Source organism: Wolffia australiana, chromosome 11 (assembly GCF_029677425.1).
Source record: "Wolffia australiana isolate 7733 chromosome 11, ASM2967742v1".
NCBI lineage: Eukaryota > Viridiplantae > Streptophyta > Magnoliopsida > Alismatales > Araceae > Wolffia > Wolffia australiana.
The window spans coordinates 9076995-9094760 of NC_135845.1; the positions used below are offsets into that span (position 1 = coordinate 9076995).

Here is a 17766-nt window from a genome sequence, read left to right on the forward strand (position 1 = left end):
TCAAGATTAATTAGAGTGGTGATGTGTATTTTGGATTTGTTTCATGCACTGTTTCATATAATGATGATGTATTTATCTGATTTTCGTGCATATGATAAAAATAACCTCATTGAAATAATACAGATGTAATTTCCTATGGTAAAAATATAAAATCGTCCAAATTTCAGAAATTCAACATTTTTTACACAGATTTTCTGACAAGAACTCCGCCAAAAACTTGGTGCACAATTCAGCGAAACTTGTATTTCCCTCTGATTTATATTGTTTGTATAATCACATAACTGTTTTTTCTTTTCTTTCTCATGAGAATATATCAATCCGAATATTGCTATTTCAACTCTAGGAGCACAATCAACTTTAAAAACATAATGAAGGATGTTAAAATTTAATGTTTTAGAGTATGATCGAGCAATATATTCATTTCATGGAGATGTGAAAGATAGCCATATAAAATCCATAAACTCAAGAGAGTATATAAATTCTTAAACACATGACTCGAAAAAAAAAGACATAAAAAGAGGCAGCTTATCAATTTAGAAATCCAGAGAAAAATATCCCCACTAAGTTCTAGAAAGTAGAGTTCAGTACAAAGATAGAGATTGAATTTTTAAAAAAAAATTGTGCTATAAAAATGTGGGATACAATTTGGTTGATGTAATTTTCAATTTAATATATTCAATTTCTCGGGAGAAAAAAATAAGCAAAAATGAAGAGAGGACTTACCATGAAATTTATAAATTATACAGAGAAGCTTGGCCAATTTGCTCTTCCATTCCTCAGCCAACTCTCGTTGATGGCTCGGCTGAAGATCTTCAACAAGGAAATGCGACTTTTGAGATATTAAATGATTTATTGGACGAATCCTTAAACCAAGCAATAATTTTAAGTGATAGAAAGGTGATAGAGACTCGAGATTTAGAAAGTGGTAAATTATAATTGGCATGATTTATTAGGATGCATTTTAGTTTTTGGAAATGCATCGTCTCACTAATTATTAAAGAGTAATTACAGAGGAAACTTCCAATAAAATAACAGGAGATGGAGCATACCACTTAGGCTTTGCTGGCCAAGCTGCATTTTGAGATGAGCTGGGTAACTTTGCTCAAAGCTGTCATTTTCAATCAAATCAATGACACTAATAATCAACAGAATATAATCCAAAATGGATCCCAATAAAAACAGATTTATTACCGGGAATTCGAGAGAAATCTGGCCGAATCCCATTTCCATTTATATCCATGTGTTTTGGAGAGACATACTTTCCAATCGTCACAACAATACCTGATCCATCATGAAGCTCGTACACAGACTGAATCAATCCCTGCATGAAACATAATCATGAAAAAGAATTCAGGAACACAATTTCATTAAAGTGTGATGTTAGAGTCTTTACTTTGCCATAGGTTTGATCCCCGACAAGAACAGCTCTGCAGTTGTCATGGAGAGCAGCAGCCACCTGTTCACCAGTTTCTGGTCACGGTTTCAACTAATAGGCGACAAATTTTCTTCGAGACGAGAATAAAGAAAAATAGATTTTCATACGATTTCACTTGCGCTGGCTGTCTGTCCATTCACTAGAACCTGCAGAAGAAGGATTCTCATTAGTACCTATTAGGAGGGATATTGTGGTAATTTCCAACTTCTCCCAATGTTTATTCTCCCTCCACTCCTGCCCTTATGGATTTCTACAGAACCTTAAATAAATGCCTGGATCGGCCATTCATTTAAGTTCCTAGATATCTCCTCTGAGGAAAGATTGCTTTAGAAAGTTTTCTCAGCTGATAAAGATTCACTTACGTCCCAAAAGGCTCCATCCCGTAAAATGCAATGATTTTTCATGCGTGAGACATGCGAACTATTCAAGATTATTTTTATGATGGAAAAACAAATAAAGTGTGATCAATTTATTGCAAGACAGCAGAGTACTGTTAAGCATGAACTAGGTCAAGAGGTCGGGTAGGGTCCTGACCCTTGACATGGCCTTTTGGTCTGGTCAGCTTAGTCAAGTCTATCCTCGACCCCAGGTATAGTCAGGTCGGGTTAGGCTGAACCAAAGTTCAGCTACGTTGAGCCTCCCCCTTGGTTGGGCTGATCCAACCTGATCCAGGTAGACTTGACCCCCCATCTGCCCTCTTAGTCTGGTCGAATTAGGCTGTGATACGATCCTGGATCTAGGCTCGTATCGGAAGGAGGGTAGAGGACGAGGTGAGGTAGAAATTCCTGGGTAGAGAGGTGAAACGGGAAGGATCAGAGAGGAGGCCGAGCAGAATGGGTAGGGATCGGCCGAGGACGAGCCGCCTGAAGACGCGGTGAGGTAGAGACGATCATGAGGGCAGGGGATCGTTGAGGGAGAGAGAGAGACCAGACCTAGATGAGGAGAGGGGAGACAAGAACACTTCCTTCTTATAACTTCTTGGCTGCCCTCCTAAAGGGAGGGCATCCCTATTTAAAGGAAATACATAATTGCCAAATGACTGAAATGGCCCTATGGGCTAACATGACGAAACTACCCCTAAATAGACTGAGGATCCTATCAAGGATCCTATCAGGCTGACCCAAGGATCAAGTTGAGCTGACCTGACCTGAACTCACGTGGACTCAACCCCTGACCCGCACTCTTAGTCCGGTTGTGTTAGGCTGACCCAAGAGTCTTTGTTAGACTCAACCCCTAAACCCTATATGATTCCAAGACTCAGCTAAGTCAAGCCTACCTTTGGTTGGGCCGGCCTGACCAGACCCCAGGTAGACTTGAACCCGGACCTGCCCTCTGAGTTTGGTCAGGTTAGGCTGACCCAATGGTCCAGTCTGGTTAGCCGACCGAAGGTTGATTCGACAGACCCGACCCGACTGCCCTCTTGTCAGGTCAGTTAGATAACTCAAGGTTGCCATGGCAGATCTGACCTGACCCGACTGCCTCTTGTCAGGTCGGTTAGATAACCCAAGGTTGGCTTGGCAGATCTGACCTGACTACCGTCTTAGTCAGGTCAAGTATGTGAACCAAAAGTTCAGGTTCAGATTACTCAACCAAGCACACAGCCAAAAACTACTGAATAACCTGAAATCCAAGTATTGCATACAATTAGAGGCAAGGTGAAAACAGGGGCTTCTTCTGCAACAAATGCTCTCTGGACTTCAGGATCACGGCCGACTGTGTAAATAACCTGTAATTATGAGAATTTTTCAGCAACCAGTCGCCAAATAAATAGATCAAGCATTATATTATCATCTTAGCTTCTGCTGACACGAAGTTCATCATAATGCTGAGATTAATTATGTATCTCAAAAAGAATTTACCGTATGATCTCTCATAATCAAAACATATTTACAGAGAAACATTTATTTTAAAGACAAATCACAAAGATGGGTAGGAGATCTTCTAAGACAACTTATGAATCAGTGACGATTGTATAAAGGCACTTATTTGTTACTTGTTCCATTTTGTCCCCTAGTTTTTGGTTCTTGGTTATATGATTAGCAAAACATCAATTCTGAAGTAGATTCTTTCAGAACTGCAAAGCTGATTCAAGGAAAGTGGAAAAATAATGTTTGTGAAATAGATAAAAAATACAGAAAAATTACCGTCTGGCCTTTATCCAGAAAGAGTTTTGCTATTTCAATGCCAGCCTGAAAAGCAGCAGTACCATCAAAATTAGAAGGTGGCACAACCTGTGAACAAACAAAATAAAAGACTCCTATTGACATTAAATTCTGAAAATGACCAAATACCTTCATTCAAATAGAAAGAAAATTTAAACATATACATTACCATGGATCTGATATGAAAGATTACAAGAAAAGATTTAAAAGTACCAAAATAATGATTTCAAAATAAAAATACTCCATAAAATCTACATTCCACGTGATAGTGATAGGTTCCCGGGCCGCGTCGAGGGCATTTGTTAGAGTCCTGATGAAATAACCGATTCTTGAAATCGTAGGGTTATAAATACCCCCTTGTAAGGTCATTAGAAGGACTTTTGATGAAAGATCAACTTGTGGTTTCTTAGCACGAGTAGCTGAATCCGGCTTTCGTGAGGGCAAGAACTCCCAATTCAGAGGTTCATGAGAGTTTGTTCTCCTATCGTTCTCTCTTCTTCTCTCTTACATCTTCCATCTCTCCTATTCTCCTCTCTACCCCTCGTCCCTTTTCTTGATTTTGTTCGATCTCCATGGGGATCGTAACAGCATTATTGTCATGTTTTCCTTTTCTGTTCCTTTAAATAGCGCAGCCCTCCCCCTGGCAGACTTGGATATTGGTTCGTAAGTGACTATTGGTTTCTCCTCCCCTCTCGTCTCTCCTACATCCATGCTCCATCTCCCTCCACGATCCCCGTCCTCGCGATCGCCTCTGCATCACCGCGTCCTCAGGCGGCTCGTCCCCAGACGATCCCTACCTCCCCTGCTCAGCCTCCTCCCATACCCTTTCCGTTTCACCTCTTCCCCGGGAATTCCCTACTTTGCCACGTCTTCTTCTCCTTCTGATCCGAACCTAGCACAAGGTTCGTATCAGATAGCAGGCAGACATTTATGTTTGTTTTCTATTTTTAGCAGCGTAAATGACAACACGGTGCTTTATAAGTGGAATGTTGTTATGATTTATTAAAGGTAACCCGCTTGAAATCTTTCATAAACTCATATTTAAAAACATACTTTTCAAAAACTTTAGTGAAGCTAAATTAGCTGAAAAAATTAGAAATGTATGGACCTGAACTAATCCACCACGATTATCTCTCAAGTCCAAAACCAAGCAAGAAACCCCCGCTTCTTCAAGACGCTTCATTGCTGTAATAGTGTAAAAAAATTTCTCATCACTGAAGAGGGACGAGTAATATCTTGCTCTATGCAGAATGGAACTAAAAGAAAGAAAAATATTATTTCATCTGAAATATCAGCAAGGTCTTCAAAAGCAAGAGAGAGGTGCATAAGAATAGCAGATCTCACATTCAAAATGATTCGAGAGAGAGATAATATGTAATCGATCCACAGACCTATTACTAAGTCTTTCTTTGCTAATGCATTGAACTCCTTCAACTGGACATAACCAATATTTTTATCTTCACTTTCAATTCGCTCCAATCTATAGAAAACAGGAGTTTGGGCAACAGACTGTCGCTTGACCCTGAACAAATGTGCCTCACCACAATCTCCGTGTTGAACCTGTAACAGAATAATTAAGAAAAGATTGCTACCTAACACGAAGAACCACCCATGGAAAACAAGTGAAGCTTATGTAATATGACCTTTAAGGTGACAAAAGTCCCACTGGTTTCCTGCAGTAGGGACGAAACTTCAAAAGCTGATTTACCATTGACATCTTCTCCATTGACGGACAATATTGCATCCCCCTGTCAAAAAATTTTGATCTGAAATTTAAAAATAAAGAAGATTTTTCATTTTTAATAAAGCCGAGAATGGCCACATGACAAATTTTGCATCATGCTGCTCCTCCCAAGTATCCAGAATTAATTTAAAATCAATATCAACCTTCAGTATTGAAAATATTTTTCCGAGTCATCAAAAATCTTTTTTTAATTGTGTTGGGAAATAGGTGGTGTGGCCTATTAGGTCCACTAGACCTTATCCCACTAAGGGTTCCCTCTCTTAATCCCACATTTATAAATCTCCAATACTCTCTCTCAGCCCTATATATGGGCATGTATCCCTTCTTTTTCTAAGTAACAAAGTTCTATCTTCTTCAACATGGTATCAGAGCCTAGGTTGATGACCTAGGGCTCCTCTTCCGCATCGGCACCAGGGCGGCGGAGGTTCTCCCTCTTCCGCCCTGCATCATCTCTCGGAGGCGCATCTCTTCGGCAACTCCTTCTGGCAATTTCTCTCTCATGCGTGCGATTCTCTCTCCTGCGCGCTATCCCCTGCATCTCCGGTGGCGCATCAACTTTCCGGTGAAATCATCTCATGCGTGCGATCTCTCTCTCCTGCACGCGATGTCTCTCTCCTGCGCGCGATCTCCACATCTTGGTGACGCTGCATCTTCTCCGGCCGCCAACCTGCATCATCTCTGGAGGCATTTCCATCCAGATCGGTGGCGATCCTTTCCGGAGACGCCCTCATCAGCATCGGCGGCTCCAATTGGCGGCGGCGACCTATCAGGCGGCGTCTCCTCCCGGCGACTGCAACTCCAACCGGCGCTGACCTATTGGCTATGGCCTCTTCTTTCGGGTCGGCGATCACTCCTCCCCGGCGAAGATCTCTCCCCATCCTGCATCTCCCCGATGATCCATCTCCCTGGCAATCTCTACGTCGGCATCATTTCATCATCGCCGGCCTCATCCAATCATCTCCATCGGCAGCGATTGAACGGCAGCGCCATCGTCCTCTCCAAATACGGTGGTGGCGTCTCCCTCTTCAGATCTGGCGGCGACCTCTCATCCGTGAGTCACCATCTTCACTCGCTAGCCAACCTCTCCGTGAGCCCGCTGCCATCTCCACTCATCACCGATCATCTCGTCGTCGGCAACCATCTCTCTGAAGATTCGCCTGAATCCCCGCTCGCAAGCTCGCGGGGAAGAGGGCGAATATCATTCCACTCTCCATCGGAGTATCTCCATCGGGCGTCAGCTCCTCCTCAGTGGCGATGTCTTCTCCGGCGACATCTCTACCACATCGGCAACACTTTCCTCCATCATCAAATACGTCATCCTCATCGTCGGCATTTTCTCTCTCCGGCGACCTCTCCAACCTCCGCGCATCTGGCCATCTCCACCCGTCGCCGACTCGCCGGTCATCTCCGCGCATTGCCTATCTTCTCCGTCCGTCGCAGTCCATCTCTGCCCATATCGGCCATCTCCGCCCATCGCCGGGCATCTGCATCTCATCCTCCAGCAGCCCTCCGGATGCCCTCCGGCCGTCCATCCTGCCGGCCGCCCTTGCCGGCCGCCCTGCCGGTCGCACCGGCTGCCCTGCCGGCGGCCTTTCCCGAATCATCTCTGGCGATCTCCTGCGTGCGATCTGCATCCCTCGGGCGATCTCTGTCCCACGGCGCTCCCAGGCTTCTTCCGCCGCCTCCGGCGCCGACGGCTGCCTCGGGCCTCCGGCCGCCTCGGTTGCCCTCGGGCTTCCTCCGGCTGCCTCGGTCCCCTCAGGCTTCTTCCGCCGCCTCTGGCGCCTACGGCTGCCTTGGGTGCCTCTGGCCGTCTCGGTTGCCCTCAGGCTTCCTCCAAGCTGCCTCGGTTCCCTCAGGCTTCTTCAGCCGCCTCGGCCGCCTCCGGTCGCCTCGGATGCCTCGGGCTCCCTCCACCGCCCTCCGCCAACTCCGGCCGACTCGGTTGCCCTCAGGCTTCCTCCGGCTGCCTCGGTCCCCTCAGGCTTCTTCAGCCACCTCTGGCACCTACGTCTGCCTTGGGTGCCTCCGGCCGCCTCGGTTGCCCTTGGGCTTCCTCCGGCTGCCTCGGTCCCCTCAGGCTTCTTCAGCCGCCTCTGCCGCCTCCGGTCGCCTCGGCTGCCTCGGGCTCCCTCCACCGCCCTCCGCTGCCTTTGGCCGACTCCGGCGCCTACCGCTGCACCAGCCGCCTCCGGTCGTCACCGACCCTCTCCGGCCTTCGGTCCTTCTCCAGCCGTCGGGCCGTCTCCGGCAGTCACTGGCCGTCTCCGGCCGTCGGGTCGTCTCCGGCTGTCACTGGCCATCTCCGGCCGTCTTTTGCCGCCCTAGCTTGGACGGCCCTCATCGGCCATCCTCAGCTCTACCTCGGCAGTCTCAGCTGCCTCGGTCACCTCCGGCCACCACCGACTGCCTCGGCTGCCTCAGCAGCCTCCGGTGGCTTCGTCGCCTCGGTTTCCACCGGATGCCTCGGTTGCCTCAGCTGCCTCGGTCACCTCCGGCCAACACCGACTGCCTCGGCTGCCTCAGCAGCCTCCGGCGGCCTCGTCGCCTCGGTTTCCACCAGATGCCTCAGTTGCCTCAGCTGCCTCGGTTTCCCTCGGGCTCCCTCCTCTGCCCCCCCCTGCCTTCGGCCGCCTTCGACGCCTACGGCTGCCTCAGTCGCCTCAGCAACCTCGGATGCCTCCGGCTGCCTCCTGGTGCCCCCACCGCCTCGGCCATCTTCTCTTTTTCAACCGTCTTCAGCCTCCAGCCATCCTCTGCCATCTTTCCGGCCATCCTGCTCCACGCTCTACACCGCCTCCTACTACATCACAATCTGGGCGTAGATGACGAGCATCCACGCTCCAGCTTGCGGGGGAGTGTTGGGAAATAGGTGGTGTGGCCTATTAGGTCCACTAGACCTTAGCCCACTAAGGGTTCCCTCTCTTAATCCCACATTTATAAATCTCCAATACTCTCTCTCTCAGCTCTATATATGGGCATGTATCCCTTCTTTTTCTAAGTAACAAAGTTCTATCTTTTTCAACAAATTGTATCCACCGAGAAAATGGGAGAGCCTATGAGAATGAAGGCATCACGAGGTGGGCCAGCAAGGGGTCAGGTCATCCCCCAGAGCACATTTGACGTCAGAAAATGACATTTATTGGATTCCATATAATATAAAAAGGTAAATGGATCATGAGACGCTGGCAAAAATCAACAAATATAAATGAAAATAACAAACTCCAACAGAATTGCATCATATAATACAAAAATCTAAGCTCTGTTTCATGGATTACTGATAGGGTCGTTCCAAGACTTACCACAGAAGACAAGTCACACACTGAGCCTTGGGGGGGGCTAACATATCCTTCAATAATCCTTGGGTTATATATACCTCTTTTAAAGACATTTGACAGACATGAGATGAATGATCATTGAGGTTCTTCACACAATTATGTTGTCTTGCCATCATGAGGGCAACGGTTTCTGTAGTTGGAAACTCTTCAGGTTTAAGTCATTCTTGCTTCTTATCTTGTTCCTCTTCTTCTCTCTTCTTTTTTTATCATCAATAGATCTCCATGCGGCATCTAACAATTACAGTGCTCTAAAGATACCTACGCTGACGTACTGAGCCCCAAATGTGAAGGATTAGTAGGGATATTAGAATCAAATTTTGCCAAAAATGAGCAAAATTCAAACACTCTAAACAATTGGAGCGATAAGCAGTTCAAATTTGGGGCCTGAATCAGACCCACCATTGCCCAAAATTGAACCTCCCCCGACTGCAAGCTGCACCAGGGTATCATATAGAAGAGGGAATATGATATGGCCCTAGATATGCCATAGTATTTAGAGACATTTTCGTCATTCAGCCCATTATTCTCTCATTTTGCCTGTAAGAGGTAGTTTGGTCTTTCGGATGGTGAAGTATCAAGTTGTTACCTCCATTAAGCGGCTGCATTCAGATAATGTCAAGGATTTCTTCAATAAAACTCTGTCATCCTTCTTTGAAAAGAGGAGTGATACATAAATCCCCATGTGTGTATACTCTGCAGCAGAATGGGCTAGCCGAGAGAAGAATAGGTCATATGACCATTACAGCTCAAGCATTACTTCTGCATTATGAAGTACCTAAGAGCCTCTGGGACATGATAACCCTGTTGATCTCTGATATAACCCCCCAAAGGTTCAAATATAGTTTTCAAGAAGAAATTCTTACTTGATACGCCGCTTATATCTCCACCCATACGAATAATCCTCCTATGCTTCCTGATCGCCGATGAATCCCCCGTCTTGAGACTCCATGCTCAGAGCTCCCACCGCATGCAGCAAAGCTCCCTTGCATCCCCCTTTCAAAGTCAGGAAAAGATCTTCCCCTTTATTCATACTTCCCATCCACACAGGAAGTTAGTTACAACTTCTTTAATTGTCACGAGCTACTGCACATGACAGTCCCCCTTCTATATTTTCATTGTGTCGCTTCTTCCTTGCATATTTTTTCATGGGAACAGTAACAATCTCATGATGAAGTTTTATCCTCACATGCATTGTAAAACTGATTTGAAACCCTGGATATTCGGCTGCACAGAGTTTGTATGTGTTCATGGTAAAAGTGATAAATTCAGTCTTCAAGTTGTGCGGTATGTGTTTGTGGGTTTTCACTCATAAAAATGGGGTACAAGTGCTTGCATCCTGAGCGAAGGAAATGTTTTATTTTTTGCTCATGTTACGTTTGACAAGCATGAGAGCTTCTTCAAGCACCAACGGAGAGCAGGTGAACCTACAGGTTTGCTGGAGCCTAGAACACAGTGCAGGCATGGCACTTCAATATTTTACGCCGCTGGAATATCTGCAGGTTGCACCGTAACAAGACTCAAGTCTCCAGTATGGCGATCAACAAGACAAGCTGGAACTGGAAGCAGGCCCAATAACTCTGGGTTCAGCAGATGAGAGTGACGAAGTTACAGCCAGAACAGAGGGAGAGTCCAATTTTTCTCTAGATCAACCAACTACTATAGAGGTGGATAACAGTGGCTGGCCAATTGCAAAAAGATAAAGAGAGAAAGCATTGTGCACACAGCATCATGTATCCTCTCCCTAACATGGTGAGCTATTGCAAACTAGGACCCAATTATCAAATCTTCATTACATCGCTCGATGCTGTGTCTATTCCAAGGACACACGAGGATGCCATCAAGGGTGAGAACTGGAAGGAAGCTATGGACATTGAGATGGAAGCCCTAGAGAATAATAAAACATGGGAGATAGTGGCAGCCCCACCAGGTAAACGTCCTGTGGGGTGTTGTTAACTGGAGAAGTCTTCTTTCTTTTATTTTGTTTTGTATTACTTAATGAGTAGTGGGCCCCACCAGTGTAATAAGTAATGGGCCCATTAACTGTACCCAATCCGTGTACCCCTTACTAAAAAGAGTACATGGGAAAACATTAGGGTTCAAGAAGTTGTTCTTTTTTCTATTCTGCTCTTCCTCTCTCCCGCCTTGTCTCACGACCTAGGGTTAGGTCAACCAAGCCAACAGGTGCAGATGGGTGTTCACTGTGAAGTATAAAGCAGAAGGTAACCTGGAACATTATAAAGCCAGGTTAGTAGCCAAAGGCTACAGGATTGATTACAGAGAGACATTTGCACCGCTGGCTAATCTCAACACAGTTCGTATATTAATTGCTCTAGCAGCAAGTTGGGATGGACACAATCACAGTACGATGTGAAAAATAGATTCCTCCATGACGATCTAGATGAAGAGATCTACATGCAGCTTCCTCCCTGATACTATCTAGCTGAAGTGATGTGAAAAGTAGATTCGGAGTCTGGTCAGAAAGTCTGCAAATTGAAAAAATCTATATCATGTCTTAAACAGCCTACAGGAGCCTGGCTTGGAAAATTTCCCAGCAGCCTGAAAGAGATGGGTTACAGCCCGAGTAATGGAGGTCACACTTTATTCATGAAGCAGTCCAACTCTGAGAGAATCTCAATCCTACTGGTGTATGTTGATGATATTATCATCATAAGTGACGACAATGCTGGGAACCAAACCTTGAGCAACTGATTGTCAGAGTTGTTTGAAATTAAAGTGCGACAAGGAATTTGCAATATTTTCTGGGTATTGAGGTCGCCCACTCCTCACAAGGTATATTCATCTCACAACACAAATATGTTCTTGATCTTCTAAGGGAGACCAAGATGAGTGGGTGCAAAACCTCTCTCATGCCTATTGATCCTAATCTAAGGTTAGGCCGCTGTGACGATGAACCCTCGAACGCAGAGGACAATATCAGAGATTGATTGGGAAGCTTATTTACTTAAACCACACAAACCTGATATTCCATTTGCAGTTGGGCTGCTAAGCAGGCTCATGGACAGCCCCAGAAAGGCCCCTCTAGATGCTGCCAACAAGGTCTTGGCATATTTGAAGGGATCCACAGGTCACGCTTTATATTATCACTCCCAGAAGGGAATAGACGCAGAAGTGTATACTGATGCTGATTGGGCCGGCTTTGCCATTGATAGAAGGTCAACATCAAACCTTTGCACATTGCTGGGGGGAAATGTAATTACCAGGAGAAGTTAGAAACAGTTAGAGATCTCATTGTCTAGTGCCGAGGCTGAGTACAGAGCATTGGTTAAAAGTATCATTGAGACATTGTGGATCCTAAGTATTCTTAATGAGCTTTGAATGAAGCAGAACAAGCCCACAGTTATGTACTGTGACAGTAAATCAGCAATTGATATCCCCCATAATCCAGTTCTACAGGACATAACTATGCAAATTGAGCTAAACAAACATTGGATCAGGGACCTGTCCACATTACACACATAAAGGCAACTGATCAGATAGCTGATACCTTTACAAAGGGACTGGCATGGTCATTCTTCAACCAGCTTCTGGACAAGCTGGGAAGCAGGAGCATCTATTCACCAGCTCGAGGGGGGTGTCAGCTAAAGCCCTTAACTCATTTCTTCTCTCTTATTTTACTGGGCCCAATAAGTTTAGGGCTCAGATTGTAATCCCATAAGTATGGGGCAAAGTATCCAGTACGGTGATTCAGTCTAATCTTTGTACAACCCTAGTTCTCTCTTGTCTCACTATCGTGAGCTCTATTGCCAGACACACCAACACTGGGAGAAGAAGGTTCGTGAAAGCCCTCTCTGCTGCATGTGAGCACCTCTCCAGAGCTTTCCCATCTTCTGATGGGGCTTGCAGCGAATCTTCTCGGTGCATCTTCATTCACTGTATCAGGCAATGCAATCACGCCAAATTTCCATATGTTCCCCATGAGCTCCTCTCTGACTCCTTCCTTACTTCTTGCGGTGGCTTGCAGCGAGTCTTCTGGGCACACCTTCATTGGACAACATCAAATAATATGATCGAGCAAAATTGCCGTCTCTGCTCCCTGTGAGCTCTTCTCTGTACCTTTCCATTTACCTCCAATCAGGTGCAGAGGATCTGTCAGCCAAGAAGCATCGTTGAGTTACTTACTCTATCAGATGTAGGCTAAATGGTCTGTCCATTACCTGGTATTTAAGCCAGGTCCAACATGAATGAAACTGTCAGAGTTTTTTTCATCATCCCTGTTGTCTAGGGTTTTGTCTTCTCTGCAGTCTGGCGGCATTCCTGGTACCAGAGCATCAGGGTGCTTGACTGACATGGACAAGTACCAACCACATTTTTCGCTCAAGCTGCAGCAACCTGATATGGTGACAAGAGTTATCAATGACCAGTGGTGATGTGGCAAACTGTGCAGAATTGTCATCTGGTGGTGCAAGAGAAACTTCCACAATGTATATCCTACTGGTTTAGTAGGAAGTGAAGGAAGGAGAAGAGGCTAGGCTGGTCAGTCATGTATTTTTCATGATCATATATATTATTATTAATTTTGGGTTGATCACTGATTTTGGATGATCTTCCCTCTTTTTTATTCAAAAAAAATGAGAAACTTCTCTACATCAGAAGTGTTGTATAAATTTCCAAATCTCTTGCGGGAGTCAAATTGTTAACATGTGATCCAAGGTGACCTGTAAGCACTGGAGATGCTCTGTAGGTTTGACCTCCTTTCTCTTAAAGTTAACCCTGTAGAACGTGCCGTAGGAGGAGACAATGGATAAATCACTTATTATCTATCTACAAGAACAAGAAAGGGCTCTTCAACTTACCCAGCAGGGACAAGTAGGGGTCCCTAGATGCATCAGTGGATCCTAGAGTACGTGAAGTATGTTAGCTCTAATTTGCTCCATTGGAGCAAACTTGTTGAGCTCATGCTTGAAGGGAGGAGGCTGCAACATCAACTGTCAGCCGAGCTGTGTATTCTTGTTTTTTGTTCCTTTATTCTATTCCCTATAATTTTTCTTTAGTGTGAGTAACCTTATGAGGTAAATGAGTAAAGGTCTTCTTAGAAGGCCTGGTAAGGACACTCAATAAGCGTGGTCCACATTGGAGCCCTAGAAACACTAAAGGGAAACCCTTTACGTGAAAAGAAAAAGTAAGATTGTTCTTCCTTCCACCATCAGTGGCATGGTATCAGAGCAAATAAAATTTAGGATCATTAACATAAAAATTGCAACAGGAAGAATCACAAATGGAGAGTGAATGAACTTGTACTTTGAAGGTGAGATGACAGTCATGGAGCATGTGAATGAGCTTTAGGCCATCTGGCGAGCAATTGATCATTAGCAACCAATTCCTGACTAAGAGTCCATGACATGGAATTATACGATAACTAATCGTTCATACAAGTTTCTGATGGCCAGAATAGTAAATAAGAAGCTCTGAGGAGCCAGCTCCTCAATCGTGAGAAAGTACTGTACCTTGAAGAGGTGACTCATATTATTCTGGAAGAAAAGAATCGTCAGCAATATGCATTATTGGTTCCAGGAGCCAGTTTATGCAATGCCCTCTAGAACCTTGTATGCAAGTAGCACATAATGAGCTTTAGGCCATATTTGAAGGGGATAGACAATCATGATTTGGTACTTCGCTAAAGTAGGAAGCCGGTTATGGAAGGTTACACTGATGCATACTCTGAAGGATTTGTATTTGAACACCGGTCAACTACATGATACTGCAAGTGGGGAAGAAGTCGAGCAACGAGCCAAAGTAACAAGCAGAAGGTCGTGGTGGTCCAGTGCTGAGACAGAGATTAGATCTTTGGCGAATAGAATTGAGAAGATCTTATGGGTCAGAGGAATTCTGCAAGACCTGATTGTAGCTCACGATAGCCCTACAGTACTTTATTGTGACAGTAAGTCAGCTATTCATATTGCCCACAAGCCAATGCATAACAATAGAACAAAGCATGTTCAAATTGACCAACGCTTCATCCAGGATAAAATTGATTCCAGGATAATCCACATGGAGTATGTTCAATGAGCACATCAGGTAGCAGACATTCTTATCAAAAGCACGTTCAATGGACCAGATCAGATATTGTGGTCAGGACATTTTTTTGTCCCAGCCGCATGTGAGCTCCTCTCGGGAGCTTTTTCATCTTCCTCTTGCTTCTTCCTGCAATTCTCCTCTGCACCCCTTCATTTGGACTGCACTGGATACTGTGATTGCGCCACTGGCAACTTCGTTTTGGTCATCAGTAGAGTTTATATGTAGTGTTGTTTCGTTTCTTCATCATAGTTTCACCACCAAGCTTTGTAATTTGTCTGTTGGGGTCCTTATCTCTATTTAACGATGGTGAATCTAAGTCTTGAGTTTTGGAATTTCTCTCTCCCTGTCAGCCCTCATCGCAGGGCAGTGGGTTCCTCTTGATTCCCAGCCACTCCACTTTCTCCTCCCTCATTTTTCTTCCGCCGCATTTCTTTGATTTTTCTTTCGCTTACTTATGGATTTTAACATACTATATCGATCACAGGGAAATATCACAACATCACAAGTTTTTCCCCGAGATCAGCATACAATAAAATGATATTTTCTTTTTAAATGTAGACGTTTGAAGGAAAATATCAATTTGAACCCTAATTTTGCCAAAGGTGACAGAATCTTGCTAGTTCTAACCCTTTCTTCCTAGCACCACAACTTGTTCCTACAAGATTTGTTCTCTTAATCAGACTGACTTAATGATATAGCATTCAACCGTTAAATAATAAAAAAATAAAATAATAATTAGATGGAGGCAGTGATACCTGTCTAATTCCGGACAAATAGGCAGGACCATCAAGAACTATGCCCAGTACCTTCACTCTGATAACACCAGAGGCATCAGGAATCTCACGCAAGTTTATACCAATTCCAGTCAAGTCATATCTCGCCATCTTCGAAAACTTTCACCAAAAATTTGTTCCATGAAGAAAGAATTAAAGCACAGTTAAAAAAAGTAATGAAAAAATGAGGACAAATTATGCTTTCGAAGCGTATCATGAAAGTTAAGGGAAAAGTGCAGAATCAGTGTACAGATTTTTATCAAACCTAAGTCGTGCAGGACAAAGCTTCGTCTAGATTTTTACCAAACAGACGCCAAAAAGCTCATTGGGTAGTTAAGTCACAAACAGATATGTCTACAGTTAAGCTGAGAACAATCTACATAGCATATTGCTCAGTGGTTCTTGAAGAATGATACCTCTTCTTCGTGAACCAAGTCATTAAATTTCTTCATAAATTAAGAATACATTTCTAATAGTGATCTTTGCCCATCTATTAATGTGACAAGACTCTTTGACTTCACCCAAGCATTAAAACTTTTAAATGTCACCCCGTTCTAGTGAAAGAAAAAGTGAGGAATGTTTCAACCCTTAACTCGAGCAATGCACTCTCCGTCAATGGATAGGTTTAGAATAGACCTCTCTTTTCAGGATAATTTGAAAGAAAAAAAGAATGTTAAGTACCTCCGTGGTAGTAAGAAACCGAGTATATGAGTCACCCAAGCTGGTCAACATATTCCGAATAGTATCATGTGCTCTTGATCTTGAAGGAATCGGACTGCTCAATACATCATTTCTCCTTTTCTGAGACAGGAACCATAAGAATATAATGAAAAACTTCATAAGGGACCTCCCTGCGAAAATAAGCATAGTAACGTTTTTTGTACAGGCGATGACATCAGCATAATGCCAACCCAGAGGCCAGAAAGAAAGGAAGGCCTTTGAGATCAACTTGGATGATCGCTCTCACAACCAATTTATGATTTAGCGAGAAGAATAATGTATATATGAGACCATTTATATGGAAATACAAACAACGAAATATTAATCCCAAAAATATCATTGAATTATGAATGACAAGTAAAGCCAACTGATGCTTATTTGCCGAAAAGACAAGTGTCACAGGGTACCCCAAAAAGTATAAGGAACGACACAGCTAGAGGGTAAAACAGAACTTCTCAACTGGATGCATTTAAAAAATTTTAAAATTTGATTCATGGAAGAATACTACGTAAAAATGTCAGACTGGATAGAGTCTGATCCTGGAAAAGATGGCTTTTCTAGTGCATAAGTTTATGATGGGCGTGGTTCTCATCATGAAGTAAATGATCGGAGGTTCATTGTAAATAAACTTCACGAGAGAACCTTTAATTAAATTTTTTAATATATTAGAGGAAAGATCGCTCGAGAACGGCAACATCAACCCCACCAGAGAACCTTTATTTATTAAAAAACTAAGACAACAGCACATGACACTTGCCTATTTCGCAATTCAACAATACGCGGCCAAACTTCAGAAATCCGACAGTACTTCTAAACCAATCCCTCACCATCCATTTCTCCGGAGACCATCCCCGGTTCTCCGCGTCCAGGAAGCTATCGTTCACAACTTCCCACGCCTCTTCCACAATCTCCTCATTCGTCACCTCCGTTGAGCTCCTCTCCTCAAACAACCGTTCCCGCGGCTCCTGCTCGGCGCACTGCTGAGGAACCGACGAATCCAACACCGCATCAGCCATTACCGCCGGAGGCGATCCAAGAGACGAAGTAATTAGGGAAAAACAAATCGCAGCCCCAGCCACGCCATGACGAACAGCTTCTAGCACGGGCCATCGCAAAGGATTCACCAATTCTTCGCTGCGCCGGCAAGAAGAACACGAAATTTGAATTTTCCGAACTCGATTGGAAGAGCGAGAGGTCGCCGTCGCCCGCCCAGCCGCCGTGGGCAGCAGCGGCGCCGCCGGCCGGCGGCATGGGGCTGAAGAAGGCGCCCCCTTCATGCTCAGCTCCAATTTCAGCAAAATTGGGATGGTTGTGGTGGAGGTATTTATAGACGAACGAGAAAGGCCGGCCGGGCCTCGGCCACGTCATCCATCACGTCACACGTCACTGTGACGTCACGATGACGGATGACAAAATTCTTAGCCGTGACAATGACAGTGACGAAATATATGTGACGATGACAGAGGTTCTCGGACGGGTGACGTGATGGGATGGACGTCACCGATGACGATGTTGGTGACGGATTCGTAAAAACATTGAAAAGACGCAAAAAAAATTA

The 17766-nt window shown here is 44.5% G+C and overlaps 1 protein-coding gene across 2 annotated transcripts; it reads right to left on the minus strand.

Moving 5' to 3' along the window:
• Positions 1–580: 580 nt before the first annotated feature.
• On the minus strand, positions 581–17498 carry LOC144709586 (Peptidase S41 family protein). Of its 2 annotated transcripts, none has more exons than XM_078583161.1 (13): positions 17036–17498; positions 16170–16289; positions 15471–15608; positions 5241–5345; positions 4989–5157; positions 4706–4782; positions 3580–3624; positions 3078–3161; positions 1543–1581; positions 1394–1456; positions 1192–1321; positions 1050–1108; positions 581–810 (listed from the first exon to the last, which is right to left on the minus strand). In XM_078583161.1, the coding sequence occupies exons 1-12, from the start codon at positions 17483–17485 to the stop codon at positions 1053–1055; spliced, it is 1476 nt and encodes a 491-aa protein (XP_078439287.1). In that variant the 5' UTR covers positions 17486–17498; the 3' UTR covers positions 581–810; positions 1050–1052. The 2 variants fall into 2 exon arrangements, with proteins under 2 accessions (XP_078439287.1, XP_078439286.1); XM_078583160.1 differs by having other exon boundaries at positions 3580–3666.
• Positions 17499–17766: the final 268 nt, after the last annotated feature.

What these genes read in the sequence shown, in the direction of transcription:
- LOC144709586 (XM_078583160.1), bottom strand. Translation starts at nt 17,485, where the DNA reads ATGAAGGGGGCGCCTTCTTCAGCCCCATGCCGCCGGCCGGCGGCGCCG. An exon ending in GGTCTCCGGAGAAATGGATG is followed by an intron (nt 16,290 to 17,035) that starts GTGAGGGATTGG and finishes TTCCTGTCTCAG; the next exon opens with AAAAGGAGAAATGATGTATT. An exon ending in ATCGTGGTGGATTAGTTCAG is followed by an intron (nt 3,667 to 4,705) that starts GTCCATACATTT and finishes GTTTGTTCACAG; the next exon opens with GTTGTGCCACCTTCTAATTT.